The 21,207-nt window shown below is 44.1% G+C and overlaps 1 protein-coding gene across 2 annotated transcripts in view; it reads left to right on the forward strand.

Annotated features, from left to right (window-relative positions):
* LOC119978379 (mitogen-activated protein kinase 12-like) overlaps nt 1-14,498 on the forward strand; it is an 80,508-nt gene extending 66,010 nt beyond the window's left edge. Inside the window, exons 11-13 of one of the 2 annotated variants that reach the window (XM_038819973.1) lie at nt 3,107-3,181; nt 12,537-12,710; nt 13,072-14,498. In XM_038819973.1, coding sequence (XP_038675901.1) covers nt 3,107-3,181; nt 12,537-12,710; nt 13,072-13,148 — 326 coding nt within the window. In that variant the 3' untranslated portion in view covers nt 13,149-14,498. The remainder of the gene's footprint in view (nt 1-3,106; nt 3,182-12,536; nt 12,711-13,071) is intronic. The other variant, XM_038819974.1, reaches the window with a different exon arrangement.
* The last annotated feature ends 6,709 nt before the right edge of the window (nt 14,499-21,207 follow it).

A 21,207-nucleotide genomic window follows, 5' to 3' on the forward strand; every position in this document is an offset into this window, starting at 1 on the left:
GAAGAGTATGATCTTTGAGGAGGCACCACCATATGTCACCCTCTAGCACCATCACAAACATTGGTACAGCGACTGAGCTGGAGGGTGAGGTTTCTGTTGGCGATGCAAAATACACATATGCAGGTGCTGGTGGCCAGGCCAGCGAGGAGTTAGCACACCACAGCACACTGTTCCCCCCGTGTATCTGCTGAGGACTGAAAAAAAGACTGCAGGATTAAAAGCAAATTATTGTAGGATGTTGCACATCTGCAATAAAAACAGAAAATGCTGGAAAAACTCAACAGGTCTGTGCCTTTCATAATTAAGGGCAAAACTTTACCCTACCCAGCTGGTGGGTTTGTAGGTGGGGAATGAGTGCAGAATTCCTCAGATGGGCTTCCTGCTGGGTTGCTGCCGGACCTGATTTCTCTACAATTTTATGTTGGGTCCAGTGAGGCCTTGGCTGGCCCACGTGCCCTTTCCCTAATTGAGGCCCTTAAGTGACCAATTATTGACCACTTAAGGGGCATTTCCAGCTCCGCCTTACTTTTTAGTCTGGTAGGAGGAATTCTGGGGTATGAGGAAAACTCACAGATAATCAAGGTCAGGCCTCAGCGTGAAGGTGGGAGGAATCGCCATCCTTTTAATGTCAGGTGCCCACACCCTCCTATCCTTGCCTTAAGGTCTGGTAACTGCAGGTCTTCCCCCTTCCCAGACATTTTTCGAACACGCGTGTCTCCCACTATCCACACCATTTACCCCCCTCCCCCCTCACCCCCCACAACCCCATCCTCCCCAAAATAAAATGTTTCTCTTCTCTTCCTGGAATCTTGGACTTGGGCTCTGGAGGCTGCATGCGGTTCCAGTCCTCTCCACTGCAGCTTCTGGCACTGCAGGGACTGGAGAGCTACCAGCTAATCAGATTGGCAGCAGTTCTCTGAGGCAGGGCTTTCTAATTAAGGTGCGAAAGGCCCACCTCCAGCCAATTAATGCTCATAGGGGCATGGAATCACTCTAAGGCAGGCAGTGTCCGCGGGATGTGTTCTCCACCAACTCTTTGGATGGCAGGAAGGAAAACCTCGCCATTCCGAAATTCTTGGCCTTAAGTGTTTTATAACCAATGAAGTACTTTTGAAATGCAGTCAGTATTGTAATATAAGAAACACGCAGCCAATTTGCATACAGCAAGGTTCCACATGCAACAATTAAAGAAATTAGCTGATCATTTTTTGTTGGTTGAGGAATAAATATTGGTCACTGCACTGGGAGCTCCCCTGTTCTTTGGATAATGTTGTGATACTTTTTTCATCCACCTGAAAGGGCAGACAGAACCTCAGTTTGGTGTCTAAACAGAAAGACAGCACGTCCAACATTGCCACACTCCCTTGGTTCTACAGAAGTTCCAGTTTAGATTATGTGCTCAAATCTCTGGATTGAACCCACGTCTTCTGATACAGAATCAGTTTTACCATTGAGCTGACATTGACACCTTTTTATTTTTAATCCAGTTTTCTCTCCTCCCACTAATTCCATATCCCTTAATCTTTTCCAGTAATCTCCAATATGGCATCTTGTAAAAGGCTTCTTGGAAGTCCCTGCATCCGATGTGCACTTCATTTCCTACAGCTATCATGTTCATTACCAAAATGCCATGCACGGCAGTAACATTTAAAATCTGTGCCTGCTACTTATCGTTTTCACTATGTGGTGATTTTATTCTTAATGATGTTTACTTTTTCTGTACCATAGATGTTATGTTACGACCCCCCCCCCCCCCCCCCCCCCCCCCCCCCCACCCCCCCCCACACCCCCCGGGCTAGTGCGCAATCAATTCCAGCTCCACTTGATCGGAAGTCGCAACACAATTGAAATGAACAAATAATTCTTAGAAAAATACCCAAGCACTGCACAATAAATACAGTCACAAGGTGTGTAAATTTAAACACAATTTTTTTTATTAATAACAATAATTATAGTTAAATATGCAGCAAATTCAACTGGTTAATTATTATCTCATTCCTACCCCCCCTTTAACTAATAACTATATAATAATAATCTTTATTATTGTCACAAGTAGGCTATACACACGCACACAAGAGAGACAAACAAACACAGATGGGAAGAAAGGGGTGTAAAAATAATAATGAAAGTAAAATATAAGTCTTTGTTTCAGATGGTTGTCTTCTAGCACACTTTCCTTCAGTCCAGGCTTTCAGTTCTAGTTTCTGCTTTAGTCTGGAATGGTTTTCACTGTAGATTCAGCCAGGCTCTCTGCAGGTTCAGTAATACAGCAGCTATGCAGCTTTTCTGGAGAAAGAGAAGTTTCCTCCCTCTTAGCGTCAAGGAAAATCTGTCCTTTCCTTGGTTGTCTGAAATCCATCCCACTTGGGTAGGACCCAATCACCGCCTGTCACCAGGAAGAATATAGCTTTTTGGCCAATTCATTGGCCACCAGCCAACCAATCAACCGAGTCCCTTCGATATCTCAGGTGCCAAAATGTCTGAGTTTGAAAGCGAGCACAGTGTACTATGTTGGAACTTTTGAGTTGCTCACTTCTTTTGCTTGACTTAAAGGTATAAGTCTATTAAACATCCATGGATCAAAATGATAATGCAAAAATAAAAGAAATGGGAAATAAGGGAATCAACAGGAAGGGTCTTTACAGTTATGTATAATTGCTTAGATTAGTTCCACCTCCCTTTTTAATACATTGGCTATTCTCTAGCTCTTAGCACAGAACCACTCTTAAAGCTCTGAAATGTAATTTTCGTGGATCTCAAAAACATCCTTTCTCGTCTCCCTTAGGTTCACAGATGTATTCCATTGTACTATCCTGTTTTGTTTTTTTTTAGCTTAACTAAATGAACAAAAGTGTTCTTTTTATTCATCGTAAGATTGATTCCGTCACTTTGGATTCACCTCCGACATCCTCCTTAATAAATACTAATGCAAAATGCTCATTACATCCATGTGCCATTTTTGATCATTCTCTACAAAATTGGGATCCTCGCAGGGGACCAACCTTGCTTTGAATAATTCTATTTCTTATTAACGCTCTTGTAAAAATGTTGCGTTTTTATAAAATTTTCTCAATTTCTCAAAACTTTTTTTGTTTTGATTGGCCAGTAACTTGGCTCCCCAGCATCAGATTTGGACAGCAGCCCAAAAATGCATCGGGAAATCCCTCTTGGATGTTCACAGGTAAGGCTTCATCTGGCACTTGTCCAGAAGGGCTAACTTCCCCTGGACAATTGTGCTGGGCTGGGAACCATCCGGCAAAGCGATTTAAATCACTAGCTTCAGATGGTTCTGCCAGTGTTACACTAATGGTCACTCTGAAAAAGTTAGATGAAATAAAACCATTTTTAACTTCGATGTAACTATTTAAGTACCTAGATTGATCCCCGCATGGGACTCCCGACACTTCAGACCCAACCCAGTTGTATCCCAGAGTTCCCACTCTCAAGGTGCTCACTCATATTTAGCTTATTCATATTATTTATTTTGCCACTGTCATGTGAGAGTACCTTTAAGAAATGGGTGTTTATAAATGGGTATGTATATAAATATCTGTAGTGAGAGTACCTTTAAGAAATGAGTGTTTATTACTGCAGTGATGTCAGAGAGGGGGTGGAGCTGGGCTGTCTGTCCGCTTTTTATTTTCGTTTTAGGCTGTTTGCTGCAGGGTGTGTTTTAGTTTCATTTTCAGTGTTGGAGCTGAAGCCAGACCAAGCAGGTGTACTGCTGTTCTCTCTGCCATCAAAAGACTATCTCGATCATTTGGTGAATTCAGAATTATAAATGTTCTCAGTAGTAAATGTAAACCTAACGTGCTTCTGTTGAAAGGTGTTTCTTTTGTCTTCTAGATGTTGTTTGGGAAGTTTAGGGGCTGTTTAGAGGGGCTGTTTAGCACAACGCTAAATTGCTGGCTTTGAAAGCAGACCAAGCAGTCCAGCAGCACGGTTCGATTCCCGTAACAGCCTCCCCGGACAGGCGCCGGAATGTGGCGACTAGGGGCTTTTCACAGTGACTTCATTTGAAGCCTACTCGTGACAATAAGCGATTTTCATTTCATTTCATTTCAAGTTATTAAGGATTACTTTGTGTATTTTTTTGGTGTTGTATTCGAATTGATGGTTGCGAAGATGTTCACTGTATGTTTCAAAAAGGTTAACTTGAGTTCATAGAATAAACATTGTTTTGCTTTAAAAATTACTTTTCCATTTCTGGTGTACCACTACTGTAGAGTGGGCCGTGTGCTCCCCATACCACAATCTATTAAAAGTTGTGGGCCAGGTGAACTCCATGATGCACTTTGGGGTTCTCTAAACCCTAGCCCATAACATCACTCAAAACATGATTGAGCATTCCCCTCACCTTTGTGGGCCAGTAACGTACTGTTTGAGAAACAAAGAACTTAACATGTCTTAGGAATACCATTCCCCTTTCTCCATTTATTCCCTCTCTGTCCAAATTGATCAGTGGAAAATTTAAATTTCGCAGAGCAATAATTTTGTTATTTCTACTCAAATCTCAAACCAACATTTCTCCCATTTCTTTCCCACAATTTGAAGGTTTTTAATACCTACACCCTTATTATTGTAATTTTCTGAATGTAACATTTTTTCCTGAAAATATGATCTGGAAGTTGGGGTGCAAATTATATCTGGTAACAAATTACATAGAATTTACAGTGCAGAAGGAGGCCATTCGGCCCATCGAGTCTGCACCGGCTCTTGGAAAGAGCATCCTACCCAAGGTCAACACCTCCACCCTATCCCCACAACCCAGTAACCCCACCCAACACTAAGGGCAATTTTGGACACTAAGGGCAATTTAGCATGGCCAATCCACCTAACCTGCACATCTTTGGACTGTGGGAGGAAACCGGAGTACCCGGAGGAAACCCACGCGCACACGGGGAGGATGTGCAGACTCCACACAGACAGTGACCCAAGCCGGAATCGAACCTGGGACCCTGGAGCTGTGAAGCGATTGTGCTATCCACAATACTACCGTGCTGCCCTTGAATTGAAGCTGTTTGTGGCCAATAAGTGGGTCTCAAAGGGAATGCAACTGGTCCTTTTTTGGGATCAATTGTATTTCCCTGGCAAAGTTAAGGCTCTTTAATTAGGTCCACGGAGGAATTCAGCCCTGATGCCAATTTCCCTGCCTGAAACTATGCAGGTGCAGAAAAATGGAAACTCTCACAAAGAGACACGATGGCTACAAAAGAAAATGTTTTCCTGCAAGGGGGTTAAATAATGCATCCTGCAGTGTTTCTTTCAAGATTGATTTGATGACCATTCTCTTCTGAGGCATACCATCTGGGGATTACATAGCTTCAACCGATCAAAGGACTAAACTGGCATCAAAAGCAGTCGGATGTCATCCAAAACCTTTTATAAATCATAGAATTTACAGTGCAGAAGGAGGCCATTCAGTCCATCGAGTCTGCACCGGCTCTTGGAAAGAGCGCCCTACCCAAGGTAAACACCTCCACCCTATCCCCATAACCCAGTAACCCCACCCAACACTAAGGGCAATTCTGGACACTAAGGGCAATGTATCATGGCCAATCCACCTAACCTGCACATCTTTGGACTGTGGGAGGAAACCGGAGCACCCGGAGGAAACCCACGCACACAGGGAGGATGTGCAGACTCCACAAGACAATGACCCAAGCCGGAATCGAACCTGGGATCCTGGAGCTGTGAAGCATTTGTGCTATCCACAATGCTATCGTGCTGCCTACGGTATGGGATGGCTATTTTGATACTCCTTGTCCAGGGATGTTATGTGGTATAGTACGGAATGAAACATTTAGGAGGCAAGAAGTGCAGGACTTCTCTGGGAGTGTGGCACTCTCAAACAGGTCCTCAAACCTGTTACAGCTGAAAACCATCACTTGCAACTGGCCTGTTCTGCCCTGCGGAATAATGACACCATGATTGCAATGTTGCAAATTTCTAGCTGTGTATTATAGTGAAGTTGGAGGAATCTTGACTGACAGATGCACTACTGAAATAATTAGTGGTGAAGGTGGGCAGAAGGAGAGATGTCATGATCCAACAGGGGGCTGGGAGACCATCAAGAACCACCCTCCGATGGCATTGGAAGTTTATGGCTAGGAAGGTCAGTTCCCAGAATCTGCACCCAAGGATCTGGCCTCAGTGCCATAAGAGATCTAACAACCTTACATGGGTGTTCAAGGTCAGTGAATGCATCATCACGTGACATGCCTAGCATACCATCAATCTCTTGTTGCTCAATGCATCACAGCCCTATCACTCACCTACCAGTCCCCCTCATATTATGAGGACACAGCTGACACCTAGATGCTCCAGCTCACCCTCAACTCTACCAATGCTGCCAGTCTTGCTCCCACACCTCATGCTTCCACATACCTTCAGATATTCAGCTATGAAAGGCAGAACATCCAAACACATGTTTACCTATCTCTTGCAGGACAAGGTGGCACACAGCAGAAGGGAGCAGAGCAAAGCTGGCAGATGATAAAGAAACTTGCATCTTCTGAGCCGTGCAGAGGAAATAGCTATCAGCATCATGGGACAGCTGCAATGGAGTCCATAACTTCAGGACATTGAGGATGCCTTTTACCCTTTTCCAGGTCCCAGCACATCCTCATCCTGCCACTTGGAATGACAAGTAACTTCTTAATGGAGTTATTGTGAAGCCCATCCAACCCCCTCCATTTACACCAACCTTTGCCTTCTAAGTTCCTGCTTTCAGGCACCCAAGAAATGCTGTGGAATATAGGACAGCACTCAGTGGGCATGTACCATGAACTACTCAGTGCATTAACTGGCCTGCCGGGTAGCCTCCTGTCTGTCAAGGAGCATGGAGGCTTCAGGCTCCAATTTATGAAGCCCGCGAGCTCCCCAGCCTTTGCTCCATTTGTGGTGCATGCTCCTGATCCAGATGCACTATTACTATTATCCCCATTCCTGTTGTAGTATTTATGTGGACAGATCAACTACTTCCCCTTCCGACACTGTACGTATGTGGCAGCATTTTCCAGCAATTTAAGAAATTGACCAAAACATCTCCGAAAGTAATCCAGAGTACTTTCCAAAAATCTAACTTGCCTGCAATTAGGATGCTTGTCCCTTTAATAATGCTACAGCCGTCTTGCTGTTTCACGTTCCCTTTTTTGAGTGGACAATACAGGCAGGACTTGCGTTGTTCAAACATGGAATTATGTAACGTCAGCCTGTTGGGTTGTGTGACATCAGGTTAGCTCCAATTCATCATGTTTGGATGCCCTCATTCCTATAGACGTAAAACTACAAAGCTACTATAAAGCTATCGATGTTTAAAACTCAGTTGTGATAATAATATCTTGTTTTTTCTCTGTTCCATTGAGTTTTCAAATAGCTGACTGATGTTTAAAAGCAAAACGCTCCGAGCAATCACTGGCACATCAACTGCACAAAGCAATATCCTCTAAATAAAGTGACTATGAGAATTTACTATTTTCTTGAAGACGCTTTCAAAGATTTAAGCAGTTTAAGATCAAAAAAGGAATACGTTTTTCCATTAATCTGCTGGTTATTCATCTTTGGCATCAATCTGCCTCATGGTGATTCAGACCTGTATTTAAATTATCCTTGTAACTTACTGTGACCTCAGGCAGCTCCTCACAACATTCCTGACATTCCAAACAGTCCACTGCCACAACTGCATCGGAATTGATTTTGTAGAATTATCAAGCTTTACTGAATTTAGTTTGTTACTTGTATTCATTTTGTTGACAAAGTGTTTTACCTATTTATATTTTTCACTCCAGCTGAGAAAATTAAACCGCTTGCCGAGTAAAATCTTAAATTTCAGGTCAAATGGAAGCTCTGAATTATAGCCACTTAGTTGAGTACATGCTATGGTATGTGCTCCTTTGCATCAAGTGCAGAAGAGTATTTGACACTTGTGTGCAACACCAGAGTTTGCAGCCTTCATTTAACTGTTTGAAGGAGATGCATCAGAATTTTTAGCTCCTTTTCTCCTTGTTAGTTTTCAGACAGCCAATGGATGCATGTGATCATTTATCATGCTGCATCTAAATTTTGATCACCATTGTGTAGACCCTGGAAAGAAGCATAAATACAACGTACAATGCCAAATTAGATTGATAGCTTCCTTCAAGTTATCTGACCACTGTAATTTAAGATACTGTTTACTTATTTATGTTATTACATTAATTAGACCAGTGCTTCCTAATTTTTCCTGAGAATAATAATAATCTTTATTGTCACAAGTAAGCTTACATTAACACAGCAATGAAGTTACCGTGAAAAACCCCTTGACGCCACATTCCGGCGCCTGTTCGGGTACATGGAGGGAGAATTCAGAATGTTCAAATTACCTAACACCACGTCTTTCAGGACTCCGGCGAGTAAACTGGAGCACCTGGAGGAAACCCACGCAGACACGGGGAGTACTCCACACAGATAGTGACCCAAGCCAGGAATCGAACCTGGGACCTTCGCGCGGTGAAGCAACAGTGCTAACCACTGTGCTTCAGTGCCACTCTTTGTGACCACATTTTCATTTTAATGCTTCATACGTGGTGTGACCCCAGTATTGGGGAGTTAGGGGGGACGCTGTTGATTTGAAAAAGGACAGGCACAACAAAAACCTGAAAAAGGACCTCTACTATCTTGCAAGCGCTGGTGATGAAGATAGAGTTTCACTTCATGAGGCTATGTCCACCAATAAAGAAATCATGTATATATAAAGACGTCTTGTAGCCCATGATTGTCAAATCTTGGGCACAATCGAATCGAATTGCAGTCCCGTATCAACGGGAAAGATCATGCTATCAAACTGGACTCTTTTGCAATCCAGGACCTCAGTGGGAAATGCGCCGCTGAGGCGGCATTTAGTCCCATTTCCTGCACTGAAGAGCTCCACTCGTCAGAACTTCTCAGTGCAGGAAGAGATTGAGATACCATTTTTAAATGGTACCTGATCTCTCAATCCCCGCCCCTGATGCGACTCCCAGCCAGCCTGGCAGTGCCACCTGGGCATCTTGGCCGTGCCAGGCTGGCACCCAGATTGTGCTGCCAGGCTTGCAGTGCCAAGGTGCCCAGGTGGCACCAGCAAGGCCAGGGTGACACCTTGCATGGAGGCCAACCACCAGGGGGCCTCCGATCCCATGGGAGGACACCCCCCCCCCTCCCCCGAACTGCTGTTCCGCCTGGCTCCCGTTTGTGGGGACCGGTACTGAACAGCGCTCTGCTAAGGTCTCCGAGGCGAAGGGTTTTGAACTCAACACCGCGGATAAATCAGGCGAGATGCATATTAGAGTGAGACTAGCTGCTCAGTCTAATTTACAGATTTGCCAAATCCTGATCCCAACCTCAATGGGCAGGATCCAGATGTCTCGCGAGATCCCATTAGATCTCGTGAGGTATGGCGAGCTGGATAGATCCTGGAAGAGGCCTCTCCCGGCATCTACCGACAACCACCCCCCCCCCCTCCCCCCTCCCCCCCCCCCCCCCCCCCCCCCCCCCCCCCCCCCCACTGTGCACCCGAGTGCAACATGGCCAGTAGATTGCGCCCATGGTCTCCGCTGCACGGCTGCCATTGCTATGTAAGAGCTCACCACCCCAATTGCTTGTACTGCAACCGCACTCTGGCCATGACCCACAGTTTAGGAAGCCTCAAGTTAGACCATCAATTCATATTGATGGTATCTTTGCTGGGGAACCACTTGTATCCACAGATCAGAAACCAGCAACCTTTCTGTTCCTGAATACCAGTTGAGCAGAAATCCATTCATTCACTGTCCCTTTGAACTATAGAATCAACAGGCTGACAAGGAGGAACACATGGACGTTATGCCAAACAGGCAATACATGACATGGGAAACATTAGCTATTTACAAGTCACTACTTTATCGGACCTAAAATGTCATTCTACCTAGGATAGCAAAGCTGTAAATCAACCTCTCTATCCTTTACTAGTATCCTGGATTAAACAATTAGGTTATGGGGGTGGCACAGTGGTTAGCACTGCTGCCTCACGGCACCGAGGTCCCAGGTTCGATCCCGGCTCTGGGTCACTGTCCGTGTGGAGTTTGCACATTCTCCCTGTGTCTGCGTGGGTTTCACCCCCACAACCCAAAGATGTGCAGGGTAGGTGGATTGTCCACGCTAAATTGCCCCATAATTGGAAAAATGAATTGGGTACTCTAAATTTTAAAAAAACAATTAGGTTATGAGTTTCTCACGTTTTTTAAAGTTATGAGATTGTCTAATTGCACAAGGCTTCAGACACCAAAATTATATTCAAAATAATGAAACTTCTTAATCTCACAACTTGTCATAGGATATTGAATATCATACTTCCTCTCTCTCTTCTCCCCACCCCACAAAAAATGTTAGTAGAACAGCACATTTCCGATTAAATATATTTGCCCCTCCTATTGTTAAATTTAACAAATCACAGTTTATCATTCAAACAACGATTGGAAATTTGTGGAGAAGGCATGCTCTGTATAGGCTAAGGACTCCACCTCAATTAGGTTGGGTTTTTAATTTTAAGGCTGAAGGGTCATGGGCAGATCTTTCACCCATCCCCATACTTGTTGGTGTAGGAGGACCAATATAGTTACTGTCTTACCCAAGAGTTCTCTTAAGAAATTTGTTGCTTTATGCCCTTAATGTCTCAGTGGAACAAACTAGTTGAGACCAGGAATTATTTCTTTATATGAGTAGCTTTCCTACAGTACTCAGTCCTGGAGGGGTAACTACCTCAGGCGGGATTCTCCTGAATCTGCGTGATGGCCCGACCAAGGTGTAAAAAACGGCGCGAACCACTCCAGCGTCGGGCCAACCGGAAGTTGCGGAAATCTCCGCACTTCCAGGGGCTAGGCCAGTGGCGGAGGGGTTGGCGCCATGCCAGCCGGCGCCGAACGGACTGCGCAAGTTAGCGCGTGCACAGAACCGCCGGTGTGGTTCAGCGCATGTGCAGAACGGCCGGCGTATTCTAGCGCGTGTGCAGGGGGGTGTCTTCTCCGCGCCGGCCATGGCGGAGCCCTACAGGGGCCTGTGCAGAAGGAAGGAGTGCCCCCACAGCACAGGCCAGCCCGCAGATCGGTGGACTCCGATTACGGGCCAGGCCATCAAGGGGACCCCCCACCCCCCCGAGGACCGCACAAGCCAACGTACCTGCCAAGTCCCGCCGTGTGGGTCCATGTCCAATCCACGCCGGCGGGACTGGCCATAAACCGATGGCCTCTCGGCCCATTGGGGTACGGAGAATTGCCGGGGGGTGGGGGGGGCGCTGCCAATGGCCCCCGACCGATGCGGCGTGATCCCCGCCCGAAAACCGGCGCCGGAGAATAAGTCAGTGGCGGGGCAGGATTCATGCCGCCCCCCCCCCCCCCCCCTCCCCCCCCCCCCCCCCCTCCCCGGGGATTCTCCGACCCGGTGGGGGTCGTGGAATCCCGCCCCTTGTCTCGCAGTTAGTTGCTTCAGTGGCATTCGAAAACAAATTGGACCTAGGGAGAACTTTGCACTCCATTAGAAGGGAAAATAACCATGGGCACAGCAGCAACCACTGATACACACTTTCAGCAACCAGATGCTCGCCTCACAAGGCAGATGACTTAATCCCCACAATTCAGGATAGGGTATCTGGCTTTGGATAAGGATAGACCGCAGTTCTGCTCTGCTGCACTTGCATTATTGGGATGAGGCCTTGGGCATTTTCAGACGAATGTGCTTTTGGCTTAGCTCCACCAGCAAATTTTGGTTTCATCTGAATTTCTAATGTAACTCTTGAGTTGCCAATCAGACTGTTAATTATTATTTATGATTTTTGTGTGGATTTGATGCTTTCAGAATTATTGATTTTTAAAGCTCTATATCTTGCCATCTCTAAGTGAACGATTATCTACCAAATGCAAAATCTCATGTGGAATAAAAAACATTCTTTATTCCTCCTGAGTATGTTGTACCACTTCATTCAAATTATAAAATCCCTACAGTGCAGGAGGCCATTCAGCCCATCAGGTCCACACGAACCCTCCGAAAGAGCATCCTAACACAGGTCCACTTCCCCACCCTATCCCTGTAACCCCACCTAGCCTTTAGACACAAAGGGACAATTTAGCATCGCCAATCCACCTAACCTGCACATCTTTGGACTGTGGGAGGAAGCCAGAGGAAACCCATGCAGACATGGGGAGAACGTGCAAACTCCACAGACAGTCACCCAAGGCCGAATAGAACCCGGGTCCCTGGTGATGTGAGGCAGCGGTGCTAACCACTGTGCTGCCTTCTGAGAATAAGGAATTGAATTGAACCGACTGCCATTAACAACATACCACTTGTGAAATTGATGTTGAGGAAGACATTTTATTTTACTGACCTTACTGTAGTTGACCTCCTTCTATAGAAGAATAAAGCTAAACAGAAATGTTAATAGAGGTGTGAATGAAATCTGCATAACTGTGTTTCAAAATATAAATTTTGGATGAAGAGGAGTTTAAACTTTTCCTTCCTTTTTAAATTCCAATTACTTATCTCAGCTGTGGACCTCCTGGAGAAAATGTTAGTGTTGGATGCAGACAAACGTTTATCGGCTGCTGAAGCTTTGAGTCATCCCTACTTTGAACAATTCCGAGATCTAGAAGACGAGACTAAACCTGAGCCTTTTGATGATTCTTTGGACCAGCTGAAATTGTCAGTTGATCTGTGGAAAAGTGAGTAATTAAAGAATGTCTAATAACTAGCCCATGTCGTGTTAATTTAACATTATAAATGCAATGAATTTCTAATGCAAACATTAAAATGTCAGCTTATTGCAAATATAATGAACAAACTGGATATATGTGTAATTTCTTGATGCACTGTTTGACACCGATCAGTTCATGGAAAGTAAAAAAAGGAAAAATGTAATTATGTACAGCACAAATATGTGATCATAGTTAATCGTAAAATTCAGTTTCATTCAATCAAGACTTTGATCATATATAATCTGTTTAAAATGCTTAGATAAATGTAAAATAAATAAATTTGTGATTTACACGAGAAAGACATTTAACGTGGTATTGTTATTTCTAGGACATGCATTCCAGGAGGTGATGAACTTTACTCCTTTTAAAAGTTTGCACAAGAGACCCATGGAAACAACATTATAGTTATGGCCACCCTGTTGCCAATATAGTCTGATCTGAAATTTGTGAGGTAATAATGCAACAGGAAAATGCTAACATTTCTGTGTGTTCAGGCTACTGTATTTTCATCAATTCAAAAATTTTGGAATTGTACATTTATGTTTAGAAGTCACAGAATTGTATCAATTCTAAATGTTCATCACTTAAATCCAACTGTATCTATGTATGACTCAAATCAACTGATAACTTTCTGTAAAATTATTGACATAAATGTAATTAATAGGAAAACTATGTAAATGTTAGCGTCTTTATATCATCTCCAGTACATGTACTAAATCTTCAGTATAAACTAAGTGAAATAGAATATTTTTTTATTTTACTTATGTAAGAACAAAAGGGCTGATTTTAATTGGGTGGTAGTGGTGGAAAATAAGTGGCAGTGCCTTAACTGTCTATTATATACTGCCCCAGTTCTAATATTTCCTTTTTATAATGACTTCTATTTGATGCCTTGGGTTAATGTGCGATCAATTTCAGTCCCACTTGACCCAGAGTCACAACACAAGTGAATTAACCAACAATCTTAGAAAAAAACCCAACGTCTTTGACACTTGCTGCCCAATAATTACGGTCCCTGGGTTTGTAAGTGTAAACACAATTACTTTTCATTAATAACTAAAACTACAATGAAATATGCAGCAAATACAACAAGTTAACTATCATCTAATTCCTAATTCCCCACTTTAACTTGCCCCACCCTCTTTATATGTACGCATATACACACAGAGGGAAGGATAGGCGTGAATATCATAAGTAGAAGTCTTTCTTTTAGACTGTCGTTTTTAGCACCTTTCTCCTCTTCAAACTTTGGTATCAGTCTGAGGCTTTTACTGTAGATTTATTCAGATGTCTGTAGTTTCAGGATTACAGCACTCACAGCCTTTCTGGAGAGTGGGAGCGGGTCCTTGTCTAGCAGAGTGTTCTCTTCTGTAACTTCTGAATTCCTCTCTCCTCTCTGCTGCTTGACCTAAAGATACATGCCCATTAATCACCCATGGAGCAAAAATGATAACGACAAAATAAAAGAAAGGGGAAATACGGGAATGAACAGGCAGGACCCTTGCACTTCAATCAAAAGGAAATCCTGGATTTCAAAATCCTGGAAATCAAAAGGAAATTATCTATATAAAAGATGATCAATATGTTGTCTATTTATGGCCACTCCAGAAATTTAAAACCTGTTGCATATTTATACCCTTTAAAAACAGGAGGATTACCTCTGGGGCAAGGGAATCCAAACATTGTGATACAGTGCATCATTTGTTGTGTGCCTTGAAGTTCCACTGACCATAATAAACAATAACAATTTTAAAACATTGACCGTAATGAATATTTTATTGTGGACAATACTTGTCATTTGGTAAGGTCTTTTTTTTAAATAAATGTAGAGTACCCAATTATTGTTTTCCAATTAAGGGGCTGTTTCACGTGGCCAATCCACCTACTCTGCTTATCTTTGGGTTGTGGGGCTGAAACCCACCCAGACACAGGAAGAATGTGCAAAGTAAGGTGTTAATAATGGATTCAGATGTTGGGCGCAATCGAACGGCTACGTTGCACCCAAGAAGTAGCACGTCATGGCGCAACGTGGCCGATAGAAGCCGGGAGACACCACTCCCGGGATCTGACTGGCTTGCAAAACCTTGTGAAATCTAACTCGATCCCGCGAGACATGCGATGTAAATCCTGCCCATTGTGGATCACTTTTTGGCAAATCTGCATATTAGAGCGAGACAGCTAGTCTCACTCATAAATGCAGTTTCTCGAGGCACCCGAGGAGTTGGGATCTATCCCCTTCGCCTCAGAGACCTCGGGTGAGTGCCATTCAGTACTGGCCGCCACAAATGGGGACCAGATGGAATAGCATTCGTGGAGGTCTCCTAGGAGATCATAGCCCTTTGGCCAAGGTGGTACCCTGGCACTACTGATACCACCTGGACACCCTGGAACTGCCAGTCTGGCACTGCCAAGGTGCCCAGGTGATTGCCAGCTGGCAGGGGTACTGCCAAGGTGCCAAGTTGGCATATTTTGTGCATTGGCGATTGAGCCGGGGTGCCCTGCACGGGTGTTGGGGGATGTGCAGGGGGGCCTGGGGACCCCCTACTAGTTAGTTGGAGCTGGGTCAGGTGTCGTGTTGGGGTCTCCATTACGTCCCTCTCACTACACTGAGATTCGGCAAGTGGAGATCCTCGATGCAGAAAACGCGGCTGTTTGCGGCTTCGGCCGTGCATTCCCCACTGAGGCCCCTATCTAACCCAAGTTTTGATAGCGTTGTGTTTAGAACGCCCGGAAACACGGGGCTAAACCCGCTCGCTGTGGGACTTTGTTCCCATTTAGTTAAATTGATGTTATTTTTATTTAATTGCTAAGTTTCTGCTGTGTTGTCTATTGCAGTGGATTGCTACCCACTATGTACCCACCTTTTCTGACTGGTCCGTTCATCTTGTATAACACAGTGAAAGCATCTGCCTTAAATTTGGACGTGTAGCTTTAAATTGCAAGTTACTTTTGGGCAACTTTCTCAGTCGACTGATAGTTTTTAATACACTGACAGGCTGTGGACATCAATTGCAAGGTTAATATTTATTGCCCATCCATAATTGCCCTTGAAAAGGTGGCGGGAGCAGCATTCTTAAAGCATTACAGTCCATGTAGTGAAGTCCATAATGAAGTGGTGAATTAGCAAGGTCCCAAACCTTTCATTTTGAATATGTTTTGTTAAAAAGTTGAGTAGAGCTGAAGTCTCCAGGAAGATAGTGTGAGAATTGTCTATACTGTAAGAAAAGGACGGTACATGACAATATTACAGTTTAAATCAGCAGTTGCAAATTGTTTATTTTCTACTAAATAAGGAGTAGCTAAACTTAAGAACTACCACAAAAGTATATGTTGTGTTACTGCCACCTTTCACTTTGTCAATGAAAGATCAAGTCAAAAGATGAGTGTAGTGTTATGCCACTGCATTCTGAGAGGTGGAGGATCAAATGAGAAGATGTGAGAAACCAACAACTGGAATAAACTAATAAAGACTGTTTATTCATGTCCTGGGCATACTTTAAATTTATCTCTGAGATGTAGTGAACCAGGACTCATCAACTGGAGTCAGTTGAAACATGAAAGCCAAACATTACTACTACACTGATACTTTAAGCACTTGTGATGCGCTAACAATTGCACACAAAGACTCGAATCGGTACAAGAGAGGCGTTATTACCGTGAGATGTTATTCCTTCGACTGCAGCTGTAGAATTGCAGCTCAGGAGACTCATGAATATTTATACTGCTCCTTGTGGGCGGAGCTAGCCAGCAGGGGCTTACCGGCAAACCTGTAATAGCAGGTACTGCTGTACATCCCCTAATACAGGCACACACACACATATATATATATATATATATATACAGTGGTGGATCACCACAACTTGTGAGAATGCAGTACTGTATTGTCATCAAATAAGAACTGAACCTTGGTTCTATCTGTCTATTCAATGGTTCAAATGGGCATTAAAGATCCCAAGCCAAGACTTGAAAAGAAGGAATTCTGTAATTCTTCTCTTGATCAAGGTCACTCACAATAGATTGGTCATTCATCTTCTGTTTGTCAAACATGGTTGTGCTTAAATTTGTTGCCCTGTTGCCTGCATGTGATGGCAATTCATCATGTATGAAATATTTTGGCACATTCCACAGAGGATTGATAAATGGACATACTTCTCTCTTTGTAATGAAATGGCCTTTCCTACTTCCCAAAAATAAAATGCTAAAATAAAGAAATAAACACTTGTGCATGAAGACAATTTTGCTATTTATTAGTTAAAAGAATATCTTTATTTGAAATGAAGTAATGTTCGTAAGAATTCTTGGCCTAGGAAAGAATTACAACGTCAACTCCGGATTCCCACTCTTACTTTCATTTGCCATAAACTATTTCTATTGGAGATCATAGATTCTGCAACTGAACTTCTGCCAGTTAAAAGCAATTGATTAATACTGTAGCATTAGACAAGACAGGAAATCTACAATTGAAGCTGCTGCCTTTCACTGCTTTCATTGAAAATAATAGTGCTGGAACCTCTGATTACCGACACCGAAATTGCATTCGGCGATTGGCTGGAGAATACATTTTTACGCCAAAATCAGGGGGCGGCGGCCCCGTTTTGCGGATGCTTCGCCCCTTCAAAAACGGTGTCATTACTGAGTACGCCGCACGCCGTTGGGACAGCCTCTGGACATCACCTGAGGCCCTCCCCCGATGCTCTGCCCCTGATGGTCCGACTTCCCGATGGCATCGGTCGTGTATGCTCACAGCGCCGACACAGTCCGGGGGGGGAGGGTGTTCCGCTGGCCGGAGGGTTTTCGGCGGGGGCTGGGGGGCCATTAGAGGGTGGTCCGGGGGTGGTGAGGGGTTTTACGGGGGGCACTATCTGGCAGGCCGGGTCGCCACCGTGCAGATGCATGGCCATGGACCCGCCAATTCTCCGTCCGTATCTGCAGGTAAAGTTACGTGGCACGGCTGCTAGCCCCCCCCCCCCCCCCCCCCCCCCCCCACCGGACAGAGCATCGGTGCGGGGGTTGCCCGACTTTTTGGTTGTAAGACTAGAACATGCTCCAGACGTAGCCTCAAAATCGAAGAATCCAGCCCATTGTTTCTCAGAAGAATTAGATCAATGATTCTGTTTATTTTTACATATAGCTAACTTATTAATCATTTAGCCAAACAAACAAGTATCACTAAATACTTGCTACACAAGATGTAAGTTTCTTTGGCTAACCATTCTTTTTTTTTAATTCAGAGGACCCAATTTTTTTTTTTTCCAATTGCGGGGCAATTTAGTGTGCCCAATCCACCTAACCTTTGGGTTATGGGGGTGAAACTCACGCAGACATGGGGAGAATGTGCAAACTCCACAAGGACAGTGACCCAGGGCCGGGATTCAAACCCAGGCCCTCAGCGCTGCAGTCCTGTCTAGCCATTCTTGATGCAGTTTTTTAATCTCTGAGAAGGTTCTGCTTTGAGAAATATGAAGCTAGAAACTAGAACAGAGGGTACTATCTTAGCCTGGTGAGATAGCAATGTGTTTTTATATACTGCCTTATCAAAGTAGTGCACATGCCAAAACTACTAAACTAGACAGTTATGTGGATTTTTTTTTTTTAACTGTGCAGTGTGTCTGTGTTGAAAAACACGCATTTGTTTCTGTCTCAGTGTTGCCACAAAGATTTTAATATGAATATCTTCAATGGTATATTCTTTCATTGTCAATCTGCTGGTGACTGACCAAATGCTTTGAGTGGAAATGTAAGAATTTACAGATTATTTTCACTTGTTTGTGGAATCTGTCAGTTTTATTTAAACAGTGAAAAGATTCCTTGTTTTCTCCTCTATTCTTAATTGATTTGTTTTGCCAAATATTGTATCAATATTGCGTCATAAAATTTAAGTACATTACAACCTGGGGGAATCGATTTAAGATCAGAAGAGGGAAAGGTGAACTTAATTTAAATAAAATTATTTCACTCAGAAGCTACTGAATACATAAGACAGATTTTCAGAGAGTCAGTTAATTTGGATAATATTGGCTAATTCAAGTGGAAGCTTGTTAGATATTTCTTTGGCAAAATAAATGATTGAGAGATGCAAGACAAGATATATTTTTGAGCTTTTGGAACTGACCAGCTGGTCTACATTAATACTTTCTGATCCTGACTTCGGTGGCTGGCAGCATGTAGAAGGAGGTTGCCTACGAGGTAGCTCCTGACAAGGTTCTTGATTTTTGGCCTTTTCGCCTAATTTCTGGGGTTATTTTTTCAAAAAATCCCATCTATAAGATAATATAAGGTGCCCACATTAAAGAGAGCCAAGAAAGGCCAGGGGAAAGAAACCCACGGATAGAAATTTGTTGACGGTGGAGAAAATGGCTGCTTCAGTGACTCCTGCCACTCAAATCACGGCCGATATGCTGGCTAGTGCAATGGTGACGGAGTTTGACAAACAATTCAAGAAATAGTAAAGAGTCATGTCTGGGGAACTTCAAAAATTGATAGAGAAGGCACTGGGTCCCACAAAATTGGTGAAAACGTTGGAGAAGGTAACAAGGAATGGTGTGGAGATTACCTTGACAAACCATGGCGAACAGATTGCCTCGCTGGAGGCTGAGATCACTCTAGTGGCCGGCGAGAAAAAGATGTTGAGGGCAAAGGTAGACGATCTTGAAAATTGCTCGAGGAGGCAGAACCTCAGAATCGTGGGGCTGCCAGAGGATGTGGAAGGCCTGATTCCCTCTGTATATTTTTCAAGGATGTTTGGGAAGATGATGGGGGAGGGTGTATTCAAATCGCTGAAGGTAAGCATGCAGGTGCAGCAGGCGGTAAAGAAGGCTAATGGTATGTTGGCCTTCATTGCGAGAGGTTTCGAGTATAGAAACAGGGATGTGTTGCTGCAGTTGTACAGGGCCTTGGTGAGGCCACACTTGGAGTATTGTGTACAGTTTTGGTCTCCTTCTCGGAGGAAGGATGTTCTGTTCTCGAGGGCGTGCAGCGAAGGTTTACTCGACTGATTCCAGGGATAGCGGAACTGTCATATGAGGAGTGATTGACTAGGTTGGGATTGTTCTCGCTGGAGTTCAGAAGAATGAGGGGAGTTCTCATAGAGACTTATCAAATTCTAACAGGACTAGACAGGGTAGAAGCAGGGAAGATGTTACCAATGATGGGTGTGTCCAGAACCAGGGGCCACACTCTGAGGATTCAGGGTAAACCATTTCGGACAGAGATGAGGAGCCATTTCTTCACCCAAAGAGTGGTGAGCCTGTGGAATTCATTACCCCAGGAAGTAGTTGATGGGAAATCATTGAATAGATTTAAGAGGCAGCTAGATATAGCACTTGGGGAGAATGGGATCAAAGATTATGGGGAGAAAACAGGATTAGGCTATTGAGTTGGATGATCAGCCATGATCGCGATGAATGGCGGAGCAGGCTCGAAGGGCCAAAAAGCCTCCTCCTGCTCCTATCTTCTACATATCTATCCCCTCTGGAGCTGGACTGGGCCCATCGAACACTCCCTCAGAACCTCCACCGAATGAACCAACACATGCAGTCATTGTTCGGTTCCACAGTTTCAAGAGAAGGAACAGGCCTTGAAGTGGGCCAAGGAGCATCGGGACTGCAAATGGGAAGATCACACCATCAGGATCTTCCATTGTTGGAGCTGAACTGACAAGGAAGCAGGCGGCTTTCAACAAAGCCACAGCCACTTTTTATGAAAGTGGAGTTCAGTTTGGGGTGGTGTACCCGGTTTAACTTCGAGTTGAAGGACTATTATTTTGATGCACTGGTATAGGCAGCAGATTTTTTTTCTCTTCCTTTTTTACCCTGGACAGGGGCTTTCCTGCTAGCAATGAAGTGAGCTAGCTAATAGGAGCGAGGTGCGGGTGTAGCTGGAGCTTATTATACCAGTTTAGTTTGGGATAATGAGCTTAGTGTTTTTGTTTTGTTCGGGCTTGGGGGTAGGTCGGAGGATTTTGATCAATGAACTGGTTATTTTCTTAGCTACCTAGATCGCACCAACAGCAGACATGAGATGGTCAGCTGATCTTTGGCGGAAACATTGGTCAATGTTTATGGTCCAAATTGTGATGATGCGGGGTTTGTTAGGATGTTGCTCCATTTCTGACTTGGACTCGCACCAACTCATTTTTGGAGGGGGTTTAAACTGTGTGATAGATCCAAATGTGGATCGGTCGAGGCCCAAGTCATTGGCTCCATCAGAGGCAGCAAAGGTGTTGTTAGCCTTTATGGAGAGGATGGGGGAAGAGATATCCAAGAGATAAGGAATTTAGTTCTTTTCCCCAATGTTTATCAGGTTTACTCTAGTATTGACTTTTCTTCTGGTGGGTAAGTCCCTTCTCCCCTGGGTGAGGAAAGCAGAGTACTCGACTATTGTAATTTCAGATCGTGCACCACACTTTATGGACTTGGCTCTGGACTCTGGTCCCTCTCAGCGACTACCATGGAGGTTGGATGCA

This window comes from Scyliorhinus canicula, chromosome 15 (genome assembly GCF_902713615.1).
Source record: "Scyliorhinus canicula chromosome 15, sScyCan1.1, whole genome shotgun sequence".
Taxonomy (NCBI): domain Eukaryota; kingdom Metazoa; phylum Chordata; class Chondrichthyes; order Carcharhiniformes; family Scyliorhinidae; genus Scyliorhinus; species Scyliorhinus canicula.